The sequence below is a fragment of the Ascaphus truei genome, chromosome 1, assembly GCF_040206685.1.
Source record: "Ascaphus truei isolate aAscTru1 chromosome 1, aAscTru1.hap1, whole genome shotgun sequence".
Taxonomy (NCBI): Eukaryota; Metazoa; Chordata; class Amphibia; order Anura; family Ascaphidae; genus Ascaphus; species Ascaphus truei.
This window is the reverse complement of record NC_134483.1, coordinates 54,902,005-54,927,573: the sequence shown is the minus strand read 5'-3', so window position 1 is coordinate 54,927,573 and position 25,569 is coordinate 54,902,005. Positions and strand designations below refer to the sequence as shown.

The window sequence follows — 25,569 nt, the reverse complement described above, 5'->3', positions numbered from 1 at the left end:
GAGAGAGGACAGTAGTAAGGGTGGGAGGATGAGTCAAGTGAGTGTTCCTTGAGAATGGGTGCGACGAGTGCATGTTTGAAAGAGGATGGTAATGTGCCAGTGGTGCGCGAGAGGTTAAAAAGGTGAGTAAGGATGGGGCTTGGTGTGCCAAAGACGGTGCAGAGGAGATGTGAGCCAGGCGGCAAAGTTGTCAAGAAATTTGGATGTAGATCCAGTGGGATGATTGCCATAAAAACAGTGTGGAAAGAGGAAAAGGGGAAAAGAGACAGATGAGAAGGAGAGGTATGAATATGGGGGAATTACATGAAATGTACAGCGTGGGGAAGTAGTAGGCCAATTCATCCGCTCTGTCTATTCCCTGGTCTGGGGGTGTGGCAGCGGGACAGATCACCGTAAGAGAGTGCGGCAGGAGTGGTGGTGTCTGAGGGGGTGAGCCAAGTTTCTGTATTGACTAGGTGGTTATGAGAGTTGGAAATGAACAGGTTCTGTATTGCTGTAAGTTTTTTGCAGACAGATCGTGTGTTACATAGGGCACAGGAAAAGGGTAGGGAAGGGAGAGATGTAATGGGGATGAGGTTGGTGTGATCAGCAATGCGTGGCTAGAAGGAGACTTTGGGTCACGGTGTGGACGTGAGAGATTTTGTATGGGAATAGGGCCAGGATCGGTATTGATTATAAAGGAAGGGAATTTTCTACACAGCTTTACTGTCCATGATAGCACAGAGGTAGGTGAGCTCAAACTACCAATACAATAAGGCAGCAGAATTGCTGCTTTAATATTACCCAATTATTAGGTTGTGTGAAGTATTTCAGTAGCATATTGAACCATTTACATCTTCACACATTAACCTGCTCTCACAGTTCTTCCTTCACATAATTACAGTTACGACAGTTACTACAGTCACATAATTAAAGTTACTTCTTCCCAGACACCAACTCCTTCAATTAACAAGCAGATCTCCGAAACAAACCAACCTTCATATCTCCATGTACCTTTGTTTCCACTTTCTTTATAGATCTTTATAGATTCTAAGGTCCTTTGGGGCAGGACCCTCCTGATCTACCGTAATAATCTGTGTTACTTATTATTTTTTCGGCATCCAACCCTGTTGTACAACACTATGGAATATGTTGGTGTGTTCAAAATATATTCCAATAATAATATTTATTTTTACTTTTAGAGTCTGCGAGAGAACCTTATCCAGATCTCCTCTTCCCTTAAACAGAATAGGAATATATGTTGTTTTAATTAAACATGTAATGTAGACATCTTTGAAATAATGTATTGATTAATGTCACCTAGAATAGTGATGTCCCATATTTCAATATTTAGTGGTTTATCAGGCAGAGATATACCTAGTTACATAGTAGATGAGTTTGAAAAAAGACATACGTCCATCAAGTTCAACCTATGCTAAATTTAGACAACAGATACTTTATCCTATATCTATATTTTCTTATTGATCCAGAGGAAGGCAAAAAACCCCAGTGACATATCATCCAATGATATCTCATAAGGGAAAAAATTAATTCCTTCCTGACTCCAAGAATTGGCAATCGGATTATTCCCTGGATCAACATTCTTCCCATGTTTACTTATTTAATATTTCCCTGTATACCTTTCCTAATATATAAAGATATCTAAACTTTTTTTAAACAAATCTATTGTATCTGCCATCACAGTCTCATGAATTCCACATTTTAACTGCCCTTACTGTAAAGGACCCTTTTCTTTGTTGCTTGTGAAATCTCCTTTCCTCCAACCTTAAGGTATGTCCTAGAGTCCTTTGTACTGCCCTTGGGATGAAAAGTTATTTTGAAAGCTCCCTGTACTGTCCCCGAATATATTTGTATATAGTTATCATATCCCCTCTTCGATGCTTCTTTTCTAATGTAAATAAATCAAATTTAGCTACCCTCTTCTCATAAATTAGATTGTCAATCCCCTTTATTAATTTGGTTGCTCTTCTCTGCACTCTCTCTAGTTCCATAATGTCTTGTCTAAGGAGTGGTGCCCAAAATTGTACTCCATATTCAAGGTGTAGTCTTACTAATGCTTTGTAATGGGACATATTTATGTTTCATTCCCTTCCATCCATTGCCCGTTTAATGCAAGATAAGATCTTGTTTGCCTTTGCAGCTACTGCATGACTTTGGGCACTATTGCTTACCCTGTTGTCTACAAGCACTCCTAAATCCTTCTCCACCAAGGATTCCCCCAATATATCTCAATTTAATTTGTAAGTCGCCTATTTATTCTTTCTTCCCAAATGCATAACCTTACATTTATCTGTATTAAACCTCATCTGCCATTTATCTGCCCAAGTTTCCAGACTCTCCAAGTCCTTCTGGAGAGAAATTACATACTCTGATTCCTATCTTACACAATTTTGTATCAGCAAAGATGGAGACATTGCTCTTGATGCCAACCTGAAGGTCATTAATAAACAAGTTGAAAAGCAGGGGTCCCAGTACCGATCCCTGAGGTGCTCCACTCACGATCTTAGCCCAATCTGAAAAGTTCCATTTATGACAACCCTCTGTTGTATATCCTTCGACCAGTTTCAATCCAGGTGCATATATTTTTACTGAGTCCAATTTGCTTGATTTTGTACACCAACATCTTTTGTGGAACCGTATCAAAAGTTTTGCAAAATCTAAGTAGACCACATCATGATGCCATCAGATTAAATCAGATAATATATAATAAAATATATCCGGTAAAAATTTAAATAAGAGAGAAACACATGAAGTTGCTATTCTAACATTGTTTAGCATAAATAAACCCGACAACAAAAATATCACAAGGAATTTAGTGCATTAGATAAAAATAAAGATTACACCTTTACATAAGGAACGATAGCCCATGTTTTCAATCCTTTTTATAGGCTTTAAAACCACCCCATCTATAAGGTAAATAGTGTGACCACACAAAATACAAATATCATCTTTCCCAAAGGTTCAAAAGAAATACACCGCTGATTCAGTCAAAATATGGAATAAGCGCCGCTATTGTCCTCTAAAACAGCAGCCACATTATAAATCAAGCAGACTTTGCATGAAAACCTATTAAAAAATATTTTTTATAATATAAAAAAATAAGAATATAATTAAAGTTTCAGGTTTCCACAGGAGCTATCTGACATTGAACTATAAAATATTATTTATAGCAGTTGGAAAATACAACTTCTCAAGATTAACACGAAATGTTGTTGATCGCGGCACTATTACACAGAAAATACCTTGACTTGAATGATCAGCGCTATTTTAGTTTCATGAATAACCCACAAAATGCCAGTGAATGCCGCTGCATCGCAGCCCATGGGCAACCAAAGCGTGTCAATATGTTGTGTGTAGTGATGATGTGGCACGCCAGTGTTAACTTAACCAACTCAGCGGAGTCCTTAAGTCATTAGAACCGTAAAAGCTACTTTAAATTTTCTAAATCACTGTGAATACTTAAGTATTAGGTCATACCTTTTTTATTAGGACCAACAATAGATATTGTAAGACAAGCTTTTGAGCGTTCTCTCTAAGGCTGCGGCCCCGCTGCCGCTGAGCTCGCTCATGCTTGGAGAGTGGTGATGTCACCAGCTCACCAAGCATGAGCGATCGCTGGCCTGCAACATTTTTAGAGCTGGAGTAGGGGGGCGTGGCTATTACGGGAGGGGGTGTGTCATTGGCTGTATTGGGGCTGTCTGTGTCTCTCTCTCTCTCTCTCTCTGTCTATCTCCTCCCCCAACCACAGCAACACTCCGTTTGCCCCCCTCTCTGTCCGTTTGCCCCCCTCTCTGTCCGTTTGGGCCCCCCACCCCCTTTCCACTTCTCTGCTGAATTCAGTGTTGTGTTGTGTGTGTGACAGCAGAGTAGAACACGCCCCCTCTATTCCCATTTGTCAGAGCAGGGTCATGTGATCCTGCTCTCAGCACAGAAGTATCGCTCCCTTGTCTCCCTAAGCAGAACGCTTGGGAGACCGTGTGTGCACGCGCATGAGCACAGCGGGAGAAGGGATGTGCTGATCAACATTGAAGAAGGTAAGCGCACCAAGCGCCAAGCGAGCTCAGCGCCAGCGGGGACTCAGCCTAAGGCCTCGGCCAAGCTTCCCGCTGGCGTGCTGAAGCGCGCTGAGGCTCAGGGAAAGCGGGTGCTTTCCCTGGCCTTGCGGGTGCTTTCCCTGCGCGCCGTCAGTGGGTGGGCCAGTTACGTCACGGAGTTGGTTCGCCCTCATTGGGTGAACCGCTCACGTGACCGGCCCTGCGCTCCGGCAAGCGCTTGATTTTTAAAATGACCTAAGACCTACGCTTCCGCGTGCTTGCGTAAGCGTAAGCGAGCCCCTACTAAAGCCGTTCTAATTGCGGCTGTAGGGGCTCAGTGCTGAGCGGGAGCGCGCCTCAGCACGCCTCCGCCAGCAAGCAACATGGCCGAGGCCTAACTCAGGTCAGCATTTTTTTGTTAAACTCATGGGATCTTTGAGAATCAGATGTGTTAAACGCATGGAATATTTTGTAAATCAGTATTGCAGACCTGAGGAAGCGAGGAGAATTATTGAAAGCTTGTCATATAATGTAAATTGCTAGTCCAAATAAAAAAGGTATCATCTAATACTGAAGTACTCATTTACAATGCACTATCCAACTGGACAGCATGGATATTTCTATTTAATGCACTCTGAAATTTTTATTAGTTTTCACGATTAATTAACCTTGTTTTGTATTCCAATACGTCAACTTCTCTAATACAAATGAAATAATCTGTTTACTATAGCAAAATTCTTTCATGTTTGTGATTTAATTATTAGCACATTTTTTAATATATCAACGTTCTATTTTATCGCTTAAAACCTCTGTTTATTTTTCATTACAGATCCTCCGGCATTAACATTTCATGCGATAACTATGAAGAAAGCACTGACCAGTTCTACTGTATCTTTGCCACTAGACAAAGTCAGAACCTGTATAATTTTACAGTGGAAGCTTCTAATGATTTGGGGAAATCGGAAGCTTCTCTCGCCATTAATATATCTGAAAGTAGTGAGTAAAAAATTGTTGCCGACAAAAAGTAAACATCAGTCAGGTCATACTATACGATGGAGGGTTTTGTCACCTTTTTACTTCATTTGTCAGATTCCTAAATGCTACCTTCCTGCCACCCTGCCTCGCTCCCGCCACCCTGCCAGGACATAGCTACCACATCATAAGTCTGGCACTACATGGACGGGGTACATAGTTCCTAGGTCATATGCAGTTTGGCAGTATGGACGCTATCTGGCTAGCTGAGGAAAAAGGACACCTTCCGTTCTGTCATTAGTGACGCCTCAATCACGTGATCAGAGTGGAATAAAGGCGTCACACCGGCTATATGCCAGTTTTCTGATGCTGTAGTAATTATACTTAATTGGGTATAATTCTCTCTCTTATAATCATATTGCAATTAATGTATTTGAAGTTTTATTTTGTGATTTCCTCCCCCCCCTTCCATTCTTCATTTTTACTACTTAACCTGTTTTACAACTTTTGTCATTTTAAGGTGATGCCTTTCTCTCTTAAATTTAGAAATATGCCTTTCAAGTTAAGACCATCACACTTCAGTTAATAAACTCCTTTTACTCTTACAAAGCTTCATATCAGTTTTCTAACACAAACCTGTTTATTTTTTTAATTACAAATGCAGTTCATCCAAAGCCTCCTGAGAAGATCACTATACTTAATGTCAGCCCTAGTGAAGTTGTTATATCATGGAATTTACCTGGAAACTTTGCCTCAGTAAAACTTCTATGTGAAGTTGAAATTCAGAATGTTCACGAAAAAGAAACTGAAATGGTAAAGAATGTTCTCACTCATGTATTGTATGTAAACGCTAGTCCTAGCCATGAGCTATAGCAGGGGTGTGCAAGATTTTTCGGGGGGGAGGGATGGGTGCGACGGTTGCAGAGGCTCTGTGTTCGCCCCCAAGGCATTTAAATAAAATGTAGTGGGATCGCGTGGGGCCTCTGCAACCTAGGCTTACCTTGATTCTGCCGGCTACAGGACTTGTTTGACGCCGCATCAAGATAAGGGGGGCGCGCGTGCGCACTGGAGCAGGCAAGACAGGGGGCACAGCAGCAAAAGTTCTGATCTATAGAACTACGTTCGAATGTAGGTGTCATGTTTAGCATCACATCCTCTGGTACAACAAACTAAATTGGCAGAACTATGTGAAAGTTTTTTTTAAAGTCCACTTACAAATGTTATTAGATTCTCTAATTTTAGATCAAAAAAGAAAACATCATTGCGTCCTGTGAAAAATGTATGTTTCTTTTCAGTTGGAACACTGATTGCTATATTGTTTTGTCACCTATTGTCCTCCATTATTATTTGCTTTGCTCATTTGTTTTGTTTGGCTGACGCTTCCTGTAGAATGATATTCCACAAAGTCCAATCTTGGAATAGATTTGATAAAGATTGTACAGGTATGTGCCTGTCACGGGAGACCAGTACTTTTAATATCTTTCCACCGGAATCATTATCACTAGACAGGACACAATTGAACAAGCGAAAGTTTATTCTGGCAAGCAAGCAAACACACAAAATACACAATCCCAATATAGGCTTACCAACTGGAGGGGTGGGAGGGGAAGTCTAGTCTCAACTAGTTGCAGAAGCCTGTTTCAGAAGACTTATCCTGTCCGCTTCATGTCCCGTGGTTCTCAGGCGCTTCTCCGCTGAGAGAAGTACTATTCTTCACAAAGCCCTTTCAAATCTCCCGCCAGCCATGTCTCCAATCGGCTCCAAAGATATTCTCTGCTTGTCTGTTCCCTGATTCTGCCGCTCTCCTTACATAACCCTCGGTGGCTATACTTTTCATGGAGCAGGAGCCGCCGACCAATCACAGCTCGGATCGTGATGGTGCAGATAATCAGAAGATGAGGGCTCGCCCGGCTGCACCAATGGGGAAGAGGGGCCAGCTCAGGAGCTCAGGACCGCCCCTGGATGACAGCGCTGCTGGAAAATGGGGAATTCAAACTTGCCAATGGGAATCATGCCTACGGGGCTCAGACCCGGCGAACGGTCCCCTTGGAAAGTGTTGTACCTCCCGCTGTGTAGGGGCCTCGGTGTCTTCGGGGAACAAAGTATCTATCCCGCTGATAGCAAAGACCTGATACTCACCCCTTCCCTGCTCACCATTTCTTCCAGCACTCTGCCTCCCCCAGCCCTTTATCACAACCCAGCATTTCTATGCAGGCAGCTCAGCTAAGTGAATTACTGTGTCTGCCTGCAGAGAAATGATTACACATAAATCACATTACTGGCTGCCTTAAAACTGTATGGGGAACATGCTACATTTCAACATGGGGAATAAAAGTCCCCTTTCCCCAATTCATACAGTTTTCCCCCTTCCAGACCTCACAGAGTGATTTATTGTAGCTCTTTTCTGGAAGGGGTTACACAAAACATTGCATACACTGGCCAAAATGAGCCTCACAGAGGTGGCCATTACACACCGTATTGGGGCAGCCAGCCGGGATTCACCTTTATTATGGGAGGCTGACTACCCCTACGTCATATCTCACCATTCAAGATGAAGGCTCTGGGCAGCTATCCCATCAGTGGCTCCCCAAGCATGAAGACCCTGGAAGTACGTTTGCTAGGGGTGGGATCGTCCTGCCGGGAAAGTACATTGGCGTTGCCATGCTCACTGCCCTTCTTGTGCTGATAAGTAAAGTCAAATTCCTGAAGTGCAAGGCTCCAGCATAGCAACTTCCCATTCTCCCCCGACACTCACAACTAGCACAAGGAGTTGTGATCTGTAATCACTGTGAAGTGCCGCCCATAAACATAGGGCTGCAACTTTCTTAGAGCCCAAGCTATGGCCAGGCACTCCTCGATCGTAGTGTAGACCTTCGGTAACAGCTTGCGGCTCAGGTAGACGATCGGATGCTCGCTGCCATCTTCGCCCACCTAGCTCAGTACAGCATCAATATCAAAGTTCGAGGCAATGATTTGTACCAGGAACCGCTTGCTGTTATCGGGAGCCGGCAGGATCAGAGCGCTGGCCAGAGCATCCTTTAGAGCCTGGAACGCTGTCCCACATTCGGGAGACCAAGCTACCAGTAGCAGGAGCTGTTGCCTGGTTGTCAGTCAGGGGTTTGGCCAGGGCGCTATACTGGGGCCAAATATTCTATAGTAGCCGGTAGTACCTAGAAAAGCGAGGACCTGCTTTTGAGTGCAGGAAACCAGCCAGTCCACTATTGCCTCCACCTTGGTTGGCTTGGGCTTTAGGTGCCCTCTGCCTACCCGGTGGCCAAGGTACGATAACTCTGCCATGCCGACTTGGCACTTGGACAGCTTTAGTCTAGGACCACCCCATCATGAACAAGATGTGTCCCAGTCATCACTAAACACAGCTATGTTTTCTAGATAAGCACTAGCAAAGTCTTGTATTCCTTCCAGCAACCGGTTTATCATGTGCTGGGAAGTGGTTGGCGCATTCTTCATCCTGAATGGCATGACCGAAAACTCATACAAGCCACTCGGGTTGATGAAAGCGGCTTTTCCTGCACCTCCTTGGTCAACGGGATCTGTTAGTACCCTCTGGACAGTTCCATGGTGTTAAGATACCTGGCCCTTGCAAGCTCGTCTAAGAGCTCATCCATGCGGGGCATGGGAGAGGCAACCGCCACAGTCTGAGCATTGAGCTGCCTCTAGTCCACACAGAACTGAGTGGGCCCATCTTTCTTGGGCACCAAGACTACTGGCGAAGCCCAAGGACTCTTGAGACCGTGCAATTACTCCTAAGGCCAACATCTCCTGAACCTCCCCATCAATGCTCCGCTTCATCTCCGCAGAGACCCTGTACGTGTTCTTATGGTGGGGCCGATAATCCCCGGTCAACCGGGTGATTGGTTAGATGGGTTCTGCCTGGTTTATCCGTAAACAGGACCCGGTACTCCTCTAAAATCTCTTGCGCCTGCTCCCGCTGGGAAGCCGCAAGTTTGGGGACTGATCCCCCACCTACTCCACTGAGACTCCCTGCCGGGCTTCTCCCAGAAGATCGGGCAGAGCCTGGCCAGCCTGATCTCCCAGCGGAGGTCTACAGATAGCCAACGCCGCCAGCCCACTCATATGGTACTCTTTGAGCATGTTGATGTGGTAAGTCCTGTGCCTTCCTATCTCTGGATCCAGGTTTACCACATAATTGTGCTCATTCATCTGCCGGTGAACCGTGTATGGGCTGGCCCAGGTGGCAAGTGGTTTGTTCTGCCGAGTGGGCTTCAGAACAAGCACTTGCTGCCCAAGGATCAATTCTCTACTATGGGCATTATGATCATACCAGCGCTTTTGCCTGGTCTGAGCTGCCTCGAGGTTAGCCTTTTCCAACCCCAGAGATCCTCTAACCGGTCCCTTAGCCTCACCGCATACTGCAGCACAGAGGCATCAGTATTGGCCGTCTCCCCCAGTAAAAAAAACCAGTAGACTCCTGCGGCACCTCTCGATATGCTTCAGTCTCCACCTTCGGCTTCCACAAATGCTCGCCGCATTTGCTTCAAGGTCCCATTGGACCGCTCACACAATCCGTTCATTTGGGCATGGTAGGAGGCTGTGCTGAGAGATTTTACTCTGCATGTAGCCCAGAGATATTGAAAGACCCCGACCACTGATCAGTTAGGATCTCGCTTGGGAAACCTACCCTAGTGAAGATTCCAATTAAAACCACCTTAAGCGCTTCAATCAAGGACAGAGCTACAGCCTGAGGATACCTGGTGGTGAAATCGACCACAGTAAGGATGTAGCACTTCCCTGAGCCACTAGGGATCATATGCGGACCCACTATGTCTACCGCTACACTCTGGAAGGGCTCAACAATCACCGGTAGCGGTCCCAGGGGAGTCTTCGCACGGTCACTCGACTTGCCCACTCACTGGCAGACATCACAGGTGCAGCAGAAATACAATACTGCATGTGATGCCCCCAGCCAGTATAAGGTCTGCAGTAGCCGGGCTGTGGTGTGAGTGACCCCCTGATAACCAGCGGGTTTGCATGGGTTACCTGCAACAACTGTTCCCTATACTTCCTGGGAACCACTAGCTGTTGCCTACCTGTCCATGATCATGTTCGGAGCACCCGATAGGAGCCCAAGGTGCCACAGGAACCGTTCGGACACCCCCACAGTGGCAGCCTCGGCTGCCCGAAGTCTCATGCCCTCCTGATCGGGGTCCATCTGTACTGCCTCCCTGCACTCATGACTCTGCTCCGGTCAGGTGTCCTCAGTCACACAGTCAAGGGAAATGTTAGGACAGGGTCAAGACAAAGGTCTGGCTCGTGCTGGCTTACTTGTGCCCGGTCTCCACGAGGACATCAGAATGCATTGGCTCCAAAAGCTGGGGAGCGATGATCAGGTTGGTGGCAACTGCTAGACTTTGGCTCCAAGTGACTGCAGCCACTGGAACATCTTCCTCCACGTAGGAGCAAATGAAGCGCCCCAAGTCATTACCCAGCAGGAGGTCGGTGTCCAAGCCTGGTAACACCCCAACATCCCAGAGCCCCAGTCGGGCAACTTGTAACGACTTGGTGGCGCAGTCCAGCATTCTCAGCTGCATCCCCAATCCTGGGAGAAGGTGCTCTGGGCTGACCATATCAGGTCTCACCAGAGTTAGTGTAGCGCCGGTGTCCATCAGGCCAGCTGCCTGCCAATTGCCTTTGGTCACCGTGTGCCAAACGTTTTGCGGACATCTTTGACTTCCAGGCCGACGGCGGCAAACCGATGTCCCTCCTGGTCCACCTCTGCACCGCTGACTGCTCCTGGGTACACTGGTTGGGGTTACTGGAACGAGGTGGATTGTGGAAGTCCACCCGCAGATGGCCTGGCCGGTTGCATTGGTAGCACCGGTGCTCGTGGACAAACTCCGCGGACAGAGCTGCAGCACCTCTGGCACTTGACTTGCTCTGCCACGGCTTGGTGACCTGGGGAGGTTCAGCTGCCTTGGCTGCTGGCGTGGGGGTCAGGATACGCCTCTTGTAATTGTATTGTTTGTCTTTATATAGCGCCAAAAGTGTACTCAGCGCTTCACAAAGAATACAGTACAGGGAATTATAATAATACAATAAGTGCAGCAAAATCAGACAATAGGAAAGGCAATCCCTGCCCCGAAGAGCTTACAATCTGAGGTTTGATGGGGAACTTACAGAGACAGCAGGAGAGGGAATAAGTGCTGTAGATGGCAGTGCTTGGCCACAATGGGTGGTTGGAGTGCCTGAGTGTGGGTGAATAGCCATGAGTGCAGGCTATTGGGATGCTTTGTGGGGTGACTTTTAAGTCTAGTCTGTTTTAAAATGAGAGGGATACCACAATTTACAGGGGAAGAGATGGCAGTGAGGCATGGGTGAAATCAGGGGGTCACCAACTCATTGGCCATCGTGCGTCCCTGGCTTGTGGTTTATGATCCACTTTTGCACCTCTGGTACACATTTAGAGCAGGAACTGCTCACGGATGAGGAGGTCCATCAGGCTCTGGAACGTGGGGACTCCTCACTCGGCTATGCACCGACTACTATGATGGGTCAGCCGGGAGTCGGGAGTCGAAATCCACGTAGGAGTCCCCCTGCACCTTCGTCCAGAGCCCTGAACTGGACACGATAGGACTTCCGCAACTTGGCCTTTACATAGTCATAATTGCCGACGTTTGCACAGTCGATCTCCCGGAATGACTCCTGCGGCTTCCCGCTCAGCTGTGGGCTCAGGTATTTCACCCACTACTATTCCGGCAAATCGTGCAATTAGCATTGGTTCTCAAATGCACGCAGGAACTCATCGATGTCATCGGTACCATCCACGAACTTGGCAAAGCTGCTACACGACATCCGGGTTCGGAACCGCGACTACTGGTAGTGGTGGGGCCTGGAGTGGGTATCGCAGGATGCGTCATCTGAATAAGCTGCAAGCGTTGTTCCACAGACGCCGTGTGTCCCAGTGCGGCCATCGTACTAGTATATCGGCCTCAGTAGGAGCGGCTACTTGGGCAACTACCGGGGGGTCTGCCTCTCCCTCTGACTCGCTCAAGGAGGATTTCACCTCCTGGGCAATTACGTTGATGGCCGCAACCACTGCTTCATTGGCAAGCTCAGACAAACCAGTCTCGTGCCGCTCAATGTCCTCCATTAGGTCCACCTTTTTCTCTGCCCACGGTCGGCAGACCATAGCTTACAATGAGCTACAATATTGGCCATTGTCCAGGCATGGTAACGGCCAGCTCTTCCGGCCATCCTGGATCAGGTCGACTAACTAACAAGGGCGGCGTGAATAGAGAGGTACTGTACACTGGACTATGCACAGTATGTCTGCAGCTACTGGTCCTGCAGTCTTGAAATCAAGACTAACTCAGAACTGAAAGTCCAGGAAGAATGTCAGAACTGAACCTAGTCCTCTACCAGAAAAAAAAGCCTGTCATGGGAGACAAGTACTTTTAACACCTTTTCACCGGGATCACCAGACAGGACACAATAATTGAATAAACGAACGTTTAGTCTGGCAAGCCAGCACACACACAAAATACACAATCCCAATATACACTCACCAACTAGGGGTCTGGGGGGTAAGTCTCTAGCTTCAACTAGGTGCAGGAGCCTGCTTTAGAAGGCTTATCCTGTCCACTTCACGTTCCATGCTTCTCCAGCGCTTCTCTGCTGAGAGCAGTACTATTCTTCACAAAGCCCTTTCAAATCTCCCATCAGCCATGTCTCCGATCAGCTCCAAATATGTTCTCTACTTGTCTGGTTCCCTGCTTCGGCGGCGCTCCTTACATAGCCCTCAATGGGCTTGCCTACTTTTCATGGAGCAGGAGCCGCCGACCAATCACAGCGCGGATCATGATGGTGCAGACAATCAGAAGATGAGGACTCGCCTGGCTGCACCAATGGGGACGGCCTTAGGAGCTCAGGACCGCCCTGCATGGCGAGGCTGCTGGAAAGCGGGGAATTTAAACTTGGCACTGAGAATCGTGCCTACAGGGCTCAGACCCGGCAATAGGTTCCCTTGGCAAGTGTTTTACCTCTCACTGTGTAGGCGCCTCAGTGTCTCTGGGGATCAACGGCTCTACCCCACTGAGAGCCCATCCCCGGACCTAACACTCAGCCCTTGCCCACTCACCATTTCTCCCAGCACTCAACCTCTCCCAGCCCTTTGTCACGACCCGGCATTTCTATGCAGGCAGCTCGGCTAAGTGAATTACTGTGTTTGCCTGCAGAGAAATGATTACACATAATTCACATTACTGACTGCCTTACTAACTGTATGGGGAACATGCTACATTTCAACATGGGGAATAAATGTGCACTTTTAATGTTGCAGTCCCTTTTCCCCCTTCTAGACATCACAGAGTATTTGTACCTCTTTTCTGGAAGGGGTTACACAAAACATTGCATACACTGGCCAGAATGAGCCTCACAGTGGTGGCCTTTACACACGGTATTGGTGCAGCCAGCCGAGCTTCACTTTTATTATGGGAGGCTGGCTACCCTTACCGTCACAGTATCCTCCAAAGAATCCTGGTTACAGGAAACAAAATAGGTGTAAAAACTTGTCTAAAAGCATCAATCACGGTGATTTAGTCCATTAAACCCATCACTGCTATTGCTCAATTTAGCATGCACGTGAGTGTTGCGTGCGGAGACCAACTTATTTTTGTCTTTTCCCATGCGATGGCCGAGTCATGTAAGCGGTTCGCCCAATGAGGAAGAACCAGCTCTGTGATGTCACGGCCATGCCCCCCAAAACGCTCCAAAGCACGTCTAGCTGCAGTCCAGGAATCGCCCATGCTGCAGGCGAGCCCAACGTCACGGCGCACCGTCTCGCGCTCGCTAGCAGGCAGCATGGACGCGGCCCAAGGGTCATTTAGTTAAACCCTTTGGCCAAAGCGTTATAAGCCTGCAGCCATGTCACGGCATAACCAGTTTACAGGTTCTAACAGTACCTGGTAAAATTCTCATTTACCTCTGCTGGAGGGAGGATCACAGTGGGCCTGTCCTACACAGGAACATGAAGAGGGAAAAAAACCTGCTATTTAAAGTGGGAGGAGGGACCACTAACCTCCAAACAACTGTTGAAAATTAAAATTAATAAACACAATCCCAGTAAGCTGGGACAGTGTGTGTTTATTGTAGGACTGATCCACTGTAGTCATTCTCCCCCCAGCAGAGGTAAATGAGAATTTTACCAGGTAGTGTTAGGACCTGCAAACTGGTTATGCCGTGACGTGGCGGCAGGCTTATAACGCTTTGGCCAAAGGTTTCAACTAAATGACCCTTACTCATGAGAATACTTGCATTGAAGTATTGTACTATGGATTTTGTCACATTTGGATGTAGCATTGGGCATTTTTGTCCTTTGTTGTATAGCTTCTGTATCAAGTCACATTGTTGACCTATTTTAACAACTTGACTGAGAAGACAGTATTATTTGAGAGTGTTTTTCCAAGACTTCCAAGAAAGTCTCTAGGAATATTTTCTATTCTGCTATTGCTAGCTGGGTAATTCGTGCAGAAAATAAATGTATTTTTAATGCTGATAATTTTTAAAATATGCAATCTTGATGACCATTGTGAATTGTCTCTCAGCACCTTTTTAATCACATTGTCATTGGTGCAATATTGGATTCAATACACATGCCAGGTATATCCGACAGATACACACATGGCAGACAGCAGACGCGTGATTTCAAGTTGCATAATTTCTGGTGTTTGCCATGTTGCTATCTTAAGTACGGCGTTTTGGCTGGATTTTAATTAAAAAAACTACAACCCCTCCGCCCCCATTTAACATACCTAAACATGACACAAAAGACACGAGTTTAGTGTGTTTTAAATGTACTTGCCTAATATTCTGATGTGTTTTCTTTGACAGCGCAACGTTTCGCTACCTGGTTTAGACAACTCAAATTACAGTGTCTCTTTAGACAAATTACATCCATTTAAAGACTATAATCTTCGTGTCCGCTGCGCCGCTTTTGATCATTTCTGGAAGTGGAGTGAATGGAGCATTGGAAAGAGACATTTCACTTTAGAATCAGGTATTGCTGGATTATATCAAAACCCACCGTTCTACAAACACAAACTAATTTACAGCTTACTTATAAAGCGCAGTAGGCTGTATGGCCATAATAACCTACAGAATTCAGACACATGAGAAATTCTCACACACTTATTCTGTTTTTGGTCTAGTGAAGCATCCCCGTTCCTAGCTCGTGTTACCAATATATTAAATATAGTGGACATGATGATTAGAACTCAGTTTATGTTAACTGTATTCGGTTTGATTATTGATGAGGGTTTCTCTAGTGTCCAGTCTCACGAGCTTCCATTCACAGTGCTGCAATTTAACAATGCCTCAAATGCCTTCTGCAATGCTGCAGCTTTTAACTGTTTCCAAGTGCGCAGTGGTGACATCCGAAGAGAATCTTGTTGCTGACAAATAATCATCACTGACCGGCCCACAATGAGAGAGAATTCCCAGAACCACAGCATCTTTCCTACTCTGATACACTGTTACATGATGGGCTGGTGGCAATTTTAAATGCTGCTGGGTCCCAGTTTACTGAATAGGTGGGGGGAGCGTTACTGAAATCACATGGTTTTCTGCATTCATAGCATGGTGTGGTCCTTAGTAATAATTTTTTTTTTTTTAATCATTATTCCTCCAGCTCCTTCAAGAAAGCCTGATATCTGGAGAGAAGTCGCTCGGAGTTCTGAAGGACAAACCATAACAGTCTACTGGAAGGTATACATTAATCAGTTTAATATAAATATCTTCAACACGTGTCCTTTTTGTTCCTTTTATAGTGGTATTAATTCTCTGAAGCTCTGGGAAATGTTTTACTCTTTGATAATAATTTACACTCTAAGGCTGAGGCCCCGCTCCCAGAGTCGGCGCGCCCGCACTGCAGACAGGCGGGGCGCTGACATACACAGACCGCGATATGCGGTCTGTAGGGAGCGGGAGGTGGGCGGGAGTGGGAGGTTTGAGCGGGAGGGGGGGCGTGGCTTGAGCGGAGGGACCCGCTACTCTCCCCCCCCTCCCTCCACGGCTCGGGTAAGTAAAGCAACACACACAGACAGAGGCAGGCACTCACGCACTCAGGCACACACATACACACACACACACACAGACAAAGGCAGGCACTCACGCACTCAGGCACACACATACACACACACAGACAAAGGCAGGCACTCACGCACTCAGGCACACACATACACACACATACACACACACACACGGACAGAGGCAGGCACTCACGCACTCAGGCACACACATACACACACACAGACAAAGGCAGGCACTCACGCACTCAGGCACACACATACACACACACACAGACAGAGGCACGCACTCACGCACTCAGGCAGGCACACACATACACACACACAGACAGGCACTCACGCACTCAGGCACACACATACACACCACAGACAGGCACTCACGCTGCTTTCACTCCACACTCCTCCCCGCTCCCCGAAGCCTCTCCTCCTCCCGAAGCCTCCCCTCCCCATTGGCTCACAGCCACACCACGTGACGCGTCAACGCTAGGGAACACCATTCTGTTGTATCCCATAGCGGCTGACGCGCCACAGCGTGTAGTAAACTGTGCAGCCAGGGGGGACCGGGACCGGCTCCGCAGGATTCCCCTGCTGGTGGGGAACTCGCGTGTGGCCGCCCGCGCCACCGAGCGCAGCGGGACCGAGGCCTATGTCTCCTGGCCGACACAATGCTAACCATAAAGTACATTGTTTTACATTTGTAACACTGCGTACAAATGTGTACTGTTTAACTAACCAAAATGTAAGAGTGGTGTCTTGGCGTCTCTAAGAGCAATGGATTTTTAGCACTGACGAGTGAAGTAATCCCATGCAATTTATTGATAACTGTGTTGTGCTTTATTCGCAAAATGCATGTGGAGTAATTCAGCGCATGACAGTAACGGCATTTTGCAGCACTGAAGGGGGCAATAACTAATTTTAGACCAGGGTCAGGGGAAACTTTTGAAACTAGTGCTATTGGCAAAATGGATGTATGAAGTTTGCTATAAAGTGATTGTTTTGTTTACTGTTGGGTATAATTAGAGTTATTTATTTTGAGGAATTTTGATTCCAGTGCAGAAGTCTTTACTGTTCATGCACTAGGTCTATAATATAAGGGCGGGTGTCCTGTTTCAAAGATCTGCAGAAGACAAAGGTGCGAGGTGCATTCTGTCCTAGGACTAAAATGAATCAACGGAAGGGACATGTTTAAAGGGAGAAATGCAGTTGGTTGGCAAAAATGAGACATTTCTAAGTATTTTTTTAAATATTTGTTACGGTTTCTAAACATAGTGAGCGGTGACATGGTGGTGGGGGCAGTGGGTGTCGTAGAAAAGGAGCTTGCACAGGCAAAAGATCCCTCTACCTCTGTCTCATCTTTATTGGCCCTCCAATAGGGACATTTTGTATTCGAGTTTGGGTGTGTACTTGTCAATCAAGTGATTAATTATTCAGAGCCCCCAGTGAAAAGGAAGTTATTAAGTTCCAAAGAAACCACGTGTCAAATATTTCATTTAAATATAAGAAAAACAATTCTATTGTCAAATTGCTGATACCTGTACAATGTTTCTTTGCAAAGTAACAGGGATTGCACTTTTTATTTTGTAGGTTTCTTGAAAATGAAATCAAATCTCATGCTTTAAAAAAAAACACAATTGTAAACATATATTTTCATTTGCAGATGTTATCAATCAACGACGCCAACGGACGCATACTTTCTTATAAAGTGTCCTGGAGGCCACTTAAAAGTGATTTGGAACCAGAGTACACCATACTGCTTGCACCTCTCAACAAAACAGCGATAACACTTGATAACAATGATGAAAGGGATTATGAAATTAGTGTGGTTGCCAACAATTCTGCAGGATCATCTCCCCCTGCGAAGATAACAACTGTACAACTGCCAAATGGTAAATTCACGTGTTCAAATGTAATCCTTTTGTAAAGGGCAAATAAAGTTCAGAGGTCTGTGCATTGTGGAACAATACAGGCACAATACTCTCCCTGTGTAACAATGCAACGTGTGCTTATCTTTGTGATTTGGAAACTGGAGATCAACTTCCCCAGTGAGAATAAACACGCTGCAATGTTAAAGGCGCAGACTCTCCTGTGACCAAAATGTACTAATGGTATTTCCATGCTTAAAGGGGCAATACCTCCTAGGCCCAAAATGTCTTAATGCCAGTGACATGTTTAGGGGGTTATATCTGGGTAATTGATGCCTTTTTTTGCACCCAAATCTGACCTTTATACGTATTTTTAAGTCTTTCATATTTGTAAACATTTTGAGCTGAGACTTGGGAGGGGTTTGATTTCCCCTGGCTGCTCCCTTGTGTGTGATGTCTGTGTGTGTGATGTCTGTGTGTGTGATGTCTGTGTGTGTGATGTCTGTGTGTGTGATGTCTGTGTGTGTGATGTCTGTGTGTGTGATGTCTGTGTGTGAGATGTCTGTGTGTGACCAGCAAGTGTTTGTACAGCCAGAATCCTCTCTCTCACCACCTCCCCTTATCTTTATTGGGTCTCTGATAAGGACAGGTTGGGATAAGGGGAATGAAAACACTTGATTGTCAAACACTTCCTCTAAAAAATAATGTAGCTGGTCGCCTCTATGGTATTGCACTTTTACATACATCACTGCTAAGTTGATAACTTTCTGACCCCATCTTGGGACTTGGTGGCATTTGTTGACAGATGTGTTTATTTTTCACACTGTGTTTACAAAACCCTCCTCCCCCCGCCCCTTCTCCTTATCGGTTCTCTGATAAGGGCAGGGAGGGCTAATGTTAAATAACAGGTGTTTGACAAACACTCCCCCATTCAGAGACCCCTGAATTGCAATACCCCCCCCAACCCCCCCCAAATAAATAACAGCCACCTCTTTGCTTTTAGCACTGTTTCATCGTTTGTTTTTTGAAGTAAGCCACATAGGCTGTTAAGTTACATGCATGAGGATATTTTTGGCTGGCTGCATTGGAGTGCACCTTTAGACTAACTTTGTCACTTCATTAAGATGTTGAACTGGAACGTGCAGTTGGAGCAGCAGACGGCATTAACATTACTTGGCAGTTGGATGCTAATATTTCCTGTGGGCATGTAGTGCAGTGGATGCCTTCATCTCACCCTCACTCCTCTAAACTGCGGTGGAAAAGATTTTCATCCTATAAGACAAGTGCTTTCATCACCTCGGGTAAGAAGAAAACATATATATTTCTTTCTTGTATGTAATCTGTAGTTTAAAAAAAAAAAAGAAGTAATAGCCACTACACTCAAATGACAGATTCAGTGATGTAGAGTCAAATAAAAAAGGCCAATGAAAGAATCAAATAATTGTATTACGTTAAAAACCACGTAAACCTAAATACTAAATGGTGCTAAACTTTGACTCACATGAAGTCCTATCCTCAAATCCTTTATGCACCTTGAGACCCGTGGTAAACAGAGCTGGTGCATATTGCATCTCTTATTAATGATCATTTTTAAGTGTATGGTAACCAAGTAGGTGAGAACTTGTAATACTGTATATTTTTACAATGCCCTGTAATGTGACTTAAGAATTGAGCACATCTTATTTGCAAATCCTGATCTCTGAGATTTTCTTTGCAGATCACTTTCTTGTTGGCGTAAGATATACCGTTTCAGTATATGGATGCAAAGATAATAAATATCAGCTATTGAAGAAAGTCATTGGATACATAGAAGAGTTATGTAAGTAATGCAATAATTTCTGCTTTTCTTTTAGTCTAAATGATTTTTTGATGGTTTGACTGGTTGACCCCTTTTCAACATCGAGAGATGTGAGATGATGAAACGTAACAATATCCACTCTCCAATTAGAGATTTATCACGCATGCGTATGCAAGAAATTTACCTTAGCTCTGATGCACTGATATTGTGAGATTCACTTCTCTATTTGTGTTGGTAACAATTTAATAACTGTGATTCAGAGGAGTGGATACTCTCTATTTGCTGTGCTTTACCACATTTCTCACCATGTTGAAATAGAGTAAGATGTGCTAAGGTTTTCAAGAACCATAATTAATGGAATACACAATTTCATGTTCATTTATCTCTGATAAGTAATTGGTGTATAAAAAGTAACAGTAGTCGGTTATTAGAAGTATAGGCCAGCACAATAAATAGGAGCGTATATATTACTTCTTACATTTTTAACATATGCTAGTCTGTCTGCAGTTACTCACTATGGCACATGTCCTATAGACACAGGATTATGTTGCAACGCTCACTTGTTTAGTAGGAATTGATAGAATCTTTGAGTCTTTTACTTTCTCCCATTGTTTAGTTAAACAAATAATGCATTGCCTCATGAACCTGCTACACTTTAAAACCTAGAAAGGTCACGGTCCTTTTTTGTGATCTGTATCTGCCTTTATCAATGACATTCATACAATGTATTCTCTGTTTTATGTATGACAGCTCCAAGAGTCGCACCAAATTTTACTATAGAAGAAACCACTTCAAACTCAATCCAGGTTAAATGGGAAAACATTCCAGAGGACGATCTACAAGGTTTCCTGCGGGGATATTTGGTTTATGTTGCGAAGCAGGAGAATGATACATCGAGCACCAACTTCATGGATTTGGGTACATCAAATTTACAAAATACAGACCGTTGTCGTTAATTGTGAACATTTTTCAATGGACAATAGTCTCTCTCAGTTTTGAAAGCCCTTTATAGTCATCTGCTTACAGTCGGTGCTTTGCCACAAAGATGTTGCTCAACATTTCCCCCTCCCCTGTTGTAGCTTATTTTTCCAAACACTTTTGACTTCAACACATGTGGCTCAGTCAATGACTGAACCACTGATGGAGCCACTTGTGCTGAAGCAGGGATATCCTTAAAACCTGACCTGTTGGTGGCTCTTGAGGACTGGAGTTGGCCGCCCTCTGAGCTATAGAATTACAAACGTTATTTCCCATTGAGTAAAGAGGACGGGTTATGAGTGTTTGAGATATAAGGATGTCCCACATTCTCAGAAGTTAAATGTTGATTAGTTAAGTGTCCTGCTGTTTTCAATAACTCTACGTCTGTATATATTTGAGTTTAGCATTTAAAAATATTTTTTTAACGCAATGTTTTTTTTCCTGCTCTTATTAAAGTTGGTCACGCTGAGACAAAGATTAAAAATATCACTAGCCCAGCAGTGAGGATATTAAAGATACAAGATCTTCAAGGTGGAACAAGTTATCATGTGGGGTTGCAAGCCTATACTGGGGGTGGAAAAGGCCCAATTAAATCATCAAATGTAATCACCAATGACAATTGTAAGTTCTTTATTTCATGTATCTTGTATTAAGACGTTACTTCTTTAAATTCCTCCCAACATGACCTAATCATACCAATGTTTGGCGCAAATCCACCCTTCCAAGGTCATTGTGTGATATGTTTGTACAAGTCTATTTGCAGTATTCTAGAACTCCCCTGTTGAGGCCTTATAAAAGCACTTATCACTTTGTGGCAAGAAGTACCTATTTGGTAGCTCTCAAAAAGGCTTCTGCTTTAAAAACAGAGCACAACAGAACATTTCCAGTAGTAACTATGTTCTGTCTTTTGTTTTGCTTCTAACTAAATTATTAAGCACCAACGTTCAAATCTGTTTGTGGTTAAAGCCACTTTAATTTGCTCTAACGTATAGTCATGTGGCAAATATTATAATGGTGTCTTCGCTGTGTAGGAGATTGTGTTTTCCTCCAAGTGAAGGTACTTTTTGCTCAATAGCAATAGAGTGTTTATCATTAAAATACAATAAGTCAAATTTACTCCTGTGTGGCCAAATTGATTAGGTAGATTTTTTTCTGTATGATATGCAATGTGCATCAATAACATGTAATGTACCTATCACACTCCAAACAAATACAAAACCTCTGAAGGGTTAATGCTTAATGAATAGAGGCATAGAGCACGAAAATGTCTGCAAAAATCAACAAAAGAATACATCCAGGCTCTCCAGAAAACATGCAAAATTATATCAGAGCATTATTTGTGCCAAAGGATGGATGTTTTGTCTGGACTGAGCCTTCCTCAGAAACATTGGTCCTCTTTATCTTTTGGTATAATAAATGCTTCATTGGGGCAGTTCTATCTACTCGCTTAATATTCTTTCCATTCAATCATTTTTTTTAAATACCGGTAAGTAAAATACAAAAAAAAACACTTTTGTATAGGCGAGTATTGTCCTGATAATGGGACAATTGAAACCCTCCAACAGAAACGCCAGCATTATGCACTCAGACTGCAGTGTGACCAGGGAGTTATAGTCTGTCTGTGAGGCATCTGTTGGGATTTCAATGTTCCCGATGGAACAGAGAAAACATTGCTTACCAGGACGATCATCATCTATATATGAGTTCAGGTAAGTGTTTTTACTTCAGAGCTTATTTTCTTTTCATTAGGTTAATAAAAAATTGATTTTTCTGTTAGTTGGTTGAACTGCCCCTTTTTTAATAGTATTTTTTATGTTTTCTGAAGTAGTCTAGGACATTTTCTGCGACCAAATGGCCACCGGAATTTAGCCGCTGCTCACCTCGCTGTCCGGGCACTCGGCCGCTTTGCCTCTAACCTTACCCCTTACACTAAAACCCCCTAATACTAACAATACCCCTTACCCTAAAACCCCTTGTCATGTACGGCAGCCTGCGAGCACGCAACCTGCATACGGGACATGGGTTAATACTGACGATCGCAAGCGCTCCCACTTATCACCTCCGCAGAGGTCCCTCAGATGGACAATATCTCCTCTACAGGTCAAGGGTTAATACTCACGCTCGCAAGCGCCCCACCCTTCACCTTTACAAAGGTCCCCCAGATGAGTTAACATCTCCCCTAAATCTGTCCCAATATACCACCGCCACGAACAGCACACAAGTGAGCATGTGACTTAGATATGCAACCAGAGTTAATACACACGGCTACTCTAGCCAGCTCGCCTATTCTCATCTGCAAGGTACCTCCAGTGAGTTAATATTAACCCCTACTCAAGTGCAAAGCATATCCACTGCCACCACCTGAGTTAGTTATGCAAATAAGAAATGTCAAATTAATATTTGCCAGGGCCCCAGGTCCCTGTTTATTATAGAAAAAACTATGCACTTTAAAACACCAAATTAGTTGTAGGAAAATGTGTCCGAAAACCTAAAAACTCTCCCTAGAGGGTGCAACAGTTCATTCAGAGCCCAAAGCATTACTTATTAAATGTGTTAATATATGTATAAAAATACAGTGCTTAGGTTGCAGAAAAAAAGGATTACAAGAAATATAGTTATAATAAAATGCAGAACAGCTTCTTAGGATAAAGATAGACAGAAAACCCTATACATTAATTACCAAATGTATAGAGACAATGAGATATCCCGTATTTGGACACCCAGATACTTTACACCTCTATAGACATCTAAATGTCATAATCCTTGTTCAGACTTGAAGTACAATTCTTTCCCATTGAACACATAAACCCAGCTCCTGTCATAAATTAGCTGTGAGATTGACAGTTTTACAACAGAGTAAAAAAACCTTTGCAAATGACATTTACCTGACGCCTGCAATATCTAAATGTACTCATAACTTTCCTTAACTGAACACTTGCACACACACACACACGTGAGTCACATCAATACATTCAGGCACTCATGGCGGACACAATGAGACTAAATATGAACAACGTAATCCTAAAATTAAGAGAAATATTAATATCTGTCTCTTAGTACCTGCTAGACATGGCGTGTCTGTAATCATTATGTGTGACTCGGTTCCACGGATATACACATGTAATTTTTAGCATGTTCAGCAGAGGACGTCACAATCTAATTTTTAATAAAGTCCCTCAATAAGGGCGTAACCCTTGAGCCACCTCTCTTGAATGTACTAGCACTCACAAAACATTTAGCTTTCTTTGAAGCCAACAGACTAGTATCTGCTCAGTCTACCCTCCCCCAAACCCCACCAAACCGTGTCACTTTTAGTGGGCTATCCATGACAGCCCCCCCCCCCCCCCACAATTGAGTTCGGTTTGAAGCGCAGCACCCACCCATGACAAGCCTGGACTTGTCACAACCCAATATATGGCATTATTTTAACCCAAGATGTACTTTTGTAACCCCTAAAGCACCAGGTGTATTGAAAATACATAATGTATCTCATGACATTATCATCTAATACTAACACTACCCCATACCCTATGCCCTTACCCTAACTGCTAAAACGCCTAAAGTTAACCCCCCCTAACCTAAAACCAACCTGCTACCCTTACACTTGCCTTATTGTTGAAGCGGTTGTGGCGGAGGAACCCCCCTGCGACTAAACGCCGACGGGGCGTTGCCACGACTAAGTGTTCCATTCTGATCTGCCTGTACATGAATGAGTCCGCAATGGCAAGGGTATAAATAGTCTACTTGCAATTAGAGAACATGTTATGGTGAGACACTTGTAGTGTGTCAGTGATGATACTAGGCTCTTCTAAAGACAGCAATTAAAACTGAAAGCAACATTCTGAATTGTATTTCCCTTTTCATTTCCCTAGCTATAGCTTTAATCCTTGCCATCCTCATCCCAATTGTAGTGGCAGTTTTACTTGGTATAGTGACAAGTACGATATGTTATCAAAAAAGAGAATGGTAAGTATGTTATTTTTTTGTTTGTTTTTTTTAACACTTCTATTTATGTTCTCGAAACACTGAAGCTATGTACAGTATGTGTACACTTTATTTTGCCTGTGTAATATGTGTTAATGTGTATATATAATAAAAAAAATATATCAATAGCCTAGGAAATTGGGTGTGGTGATATGCTTAATCATAGTTAATTGTTTGCCATACAAAAGATATCGGAAATACGGCCACAGGCAACTTCCTTGCCATGTCTGTTAAATGTACCAATAAAATGCAGGCCAAACTTTAGTGTGTTTCAACACCACCTCTTAATGACAAATGGCTCGCCGGCAAGTGCTTTCCTTCCAGTTGTCATCTAATTTTTATTCCCACGGTGGTTGAAATGTTTTCATAAAAATATCTTTTGGAATTAGTATTTTCCCAGTACATAACTATCCTATGCACCTGGAAACCACCCTTTCAATACGGAGAACAAAATGAGTTTTGTGGGAATTTGCTGTCCGATTTAATAGACCGCAGGTACTGAGGGCCTGCTAACACCCCGCCATTTTGATATTACTTTGGTCCAGTAGATCAAATCAAAACAAAATGCTCTGTGGCCAGGAATAGATTTTAACCAATCAGAGCAATCCTTTAAATGTTTCAAACTACATTGTAATCTTCACGCAACACTTATAATAGAAGAAACACACGGAATCATTAAAAATAAAAGCTTGATTTATAATTGAATGCAGTAAGTTTAAGAAATGTTTGTAATTTAGCCTGACTAAATTATTTGGATCAGTACCTTGACATGACAAACGTTACACCTTGGTCAGAAACTACCACAAAACATAACTCTTGTAGTAAATAACGTTGAAGAGAATCTCGCGTACAGGTACAGTATATAGAAATGCACAAAAACG

General features: G+C 44.0%; 1 protein-coding gene across 2 annotated transcripts in view; it reads left to right on the top strand.

Annotated features, from left to right (window-relative positions):
* LIFR (LIF receptor subunit alpha) overlaps positions 1 to 25,569 on the top strand; it is a 114,105-nt gene that overhangs the window by 74,930 nt on the left and 13,606 nt on the right. For both annotated transcript variants that reach the window (XM_075588493.1, XM_075588496.1), the window contains exons 9-18: positions 4,864 to 5,030; positions 5,671 to 5,819; positions 14,874 to 15,039; positions 15,670 to 15,746; positions 17,724 to 17,952; positions 19,053 to 19,229; positions 19,646 to 19,747; positions 20,477 to 20,644; positions 21,161 to 21,325; positions 24,577 to 24,670. In XM_075588493.1, the coding sequence (XP_075444608.1) occupies positions 4,864 to 5,030; positions 5,671 to 5,819; positions 14,874 to 15,039; positions 15,670 to 15,746; positions 17,724 to 17,952; positions 19,053 to 19,229; positions 19,646 to 19,747; positions 20,477 to 20,644; positions 21,161 to 21,325; positions 24,577 to 24,670 (1,494 nt within the window). The remainder of the gene's footprint in view (positions 1 to 4,863; positions 5,031 to 5,670; positions 5,820 to 14,873; positions 15,040 to 15,669; positions 15,747 to 17,723; positions 17,953 to 19,052; positions 19,230 to 19,645; positions 19,748 to 20,476; positions 20,645 to 21,160; positions 21,326 to 24,576; positions 24,671 to 25,569) is intronic.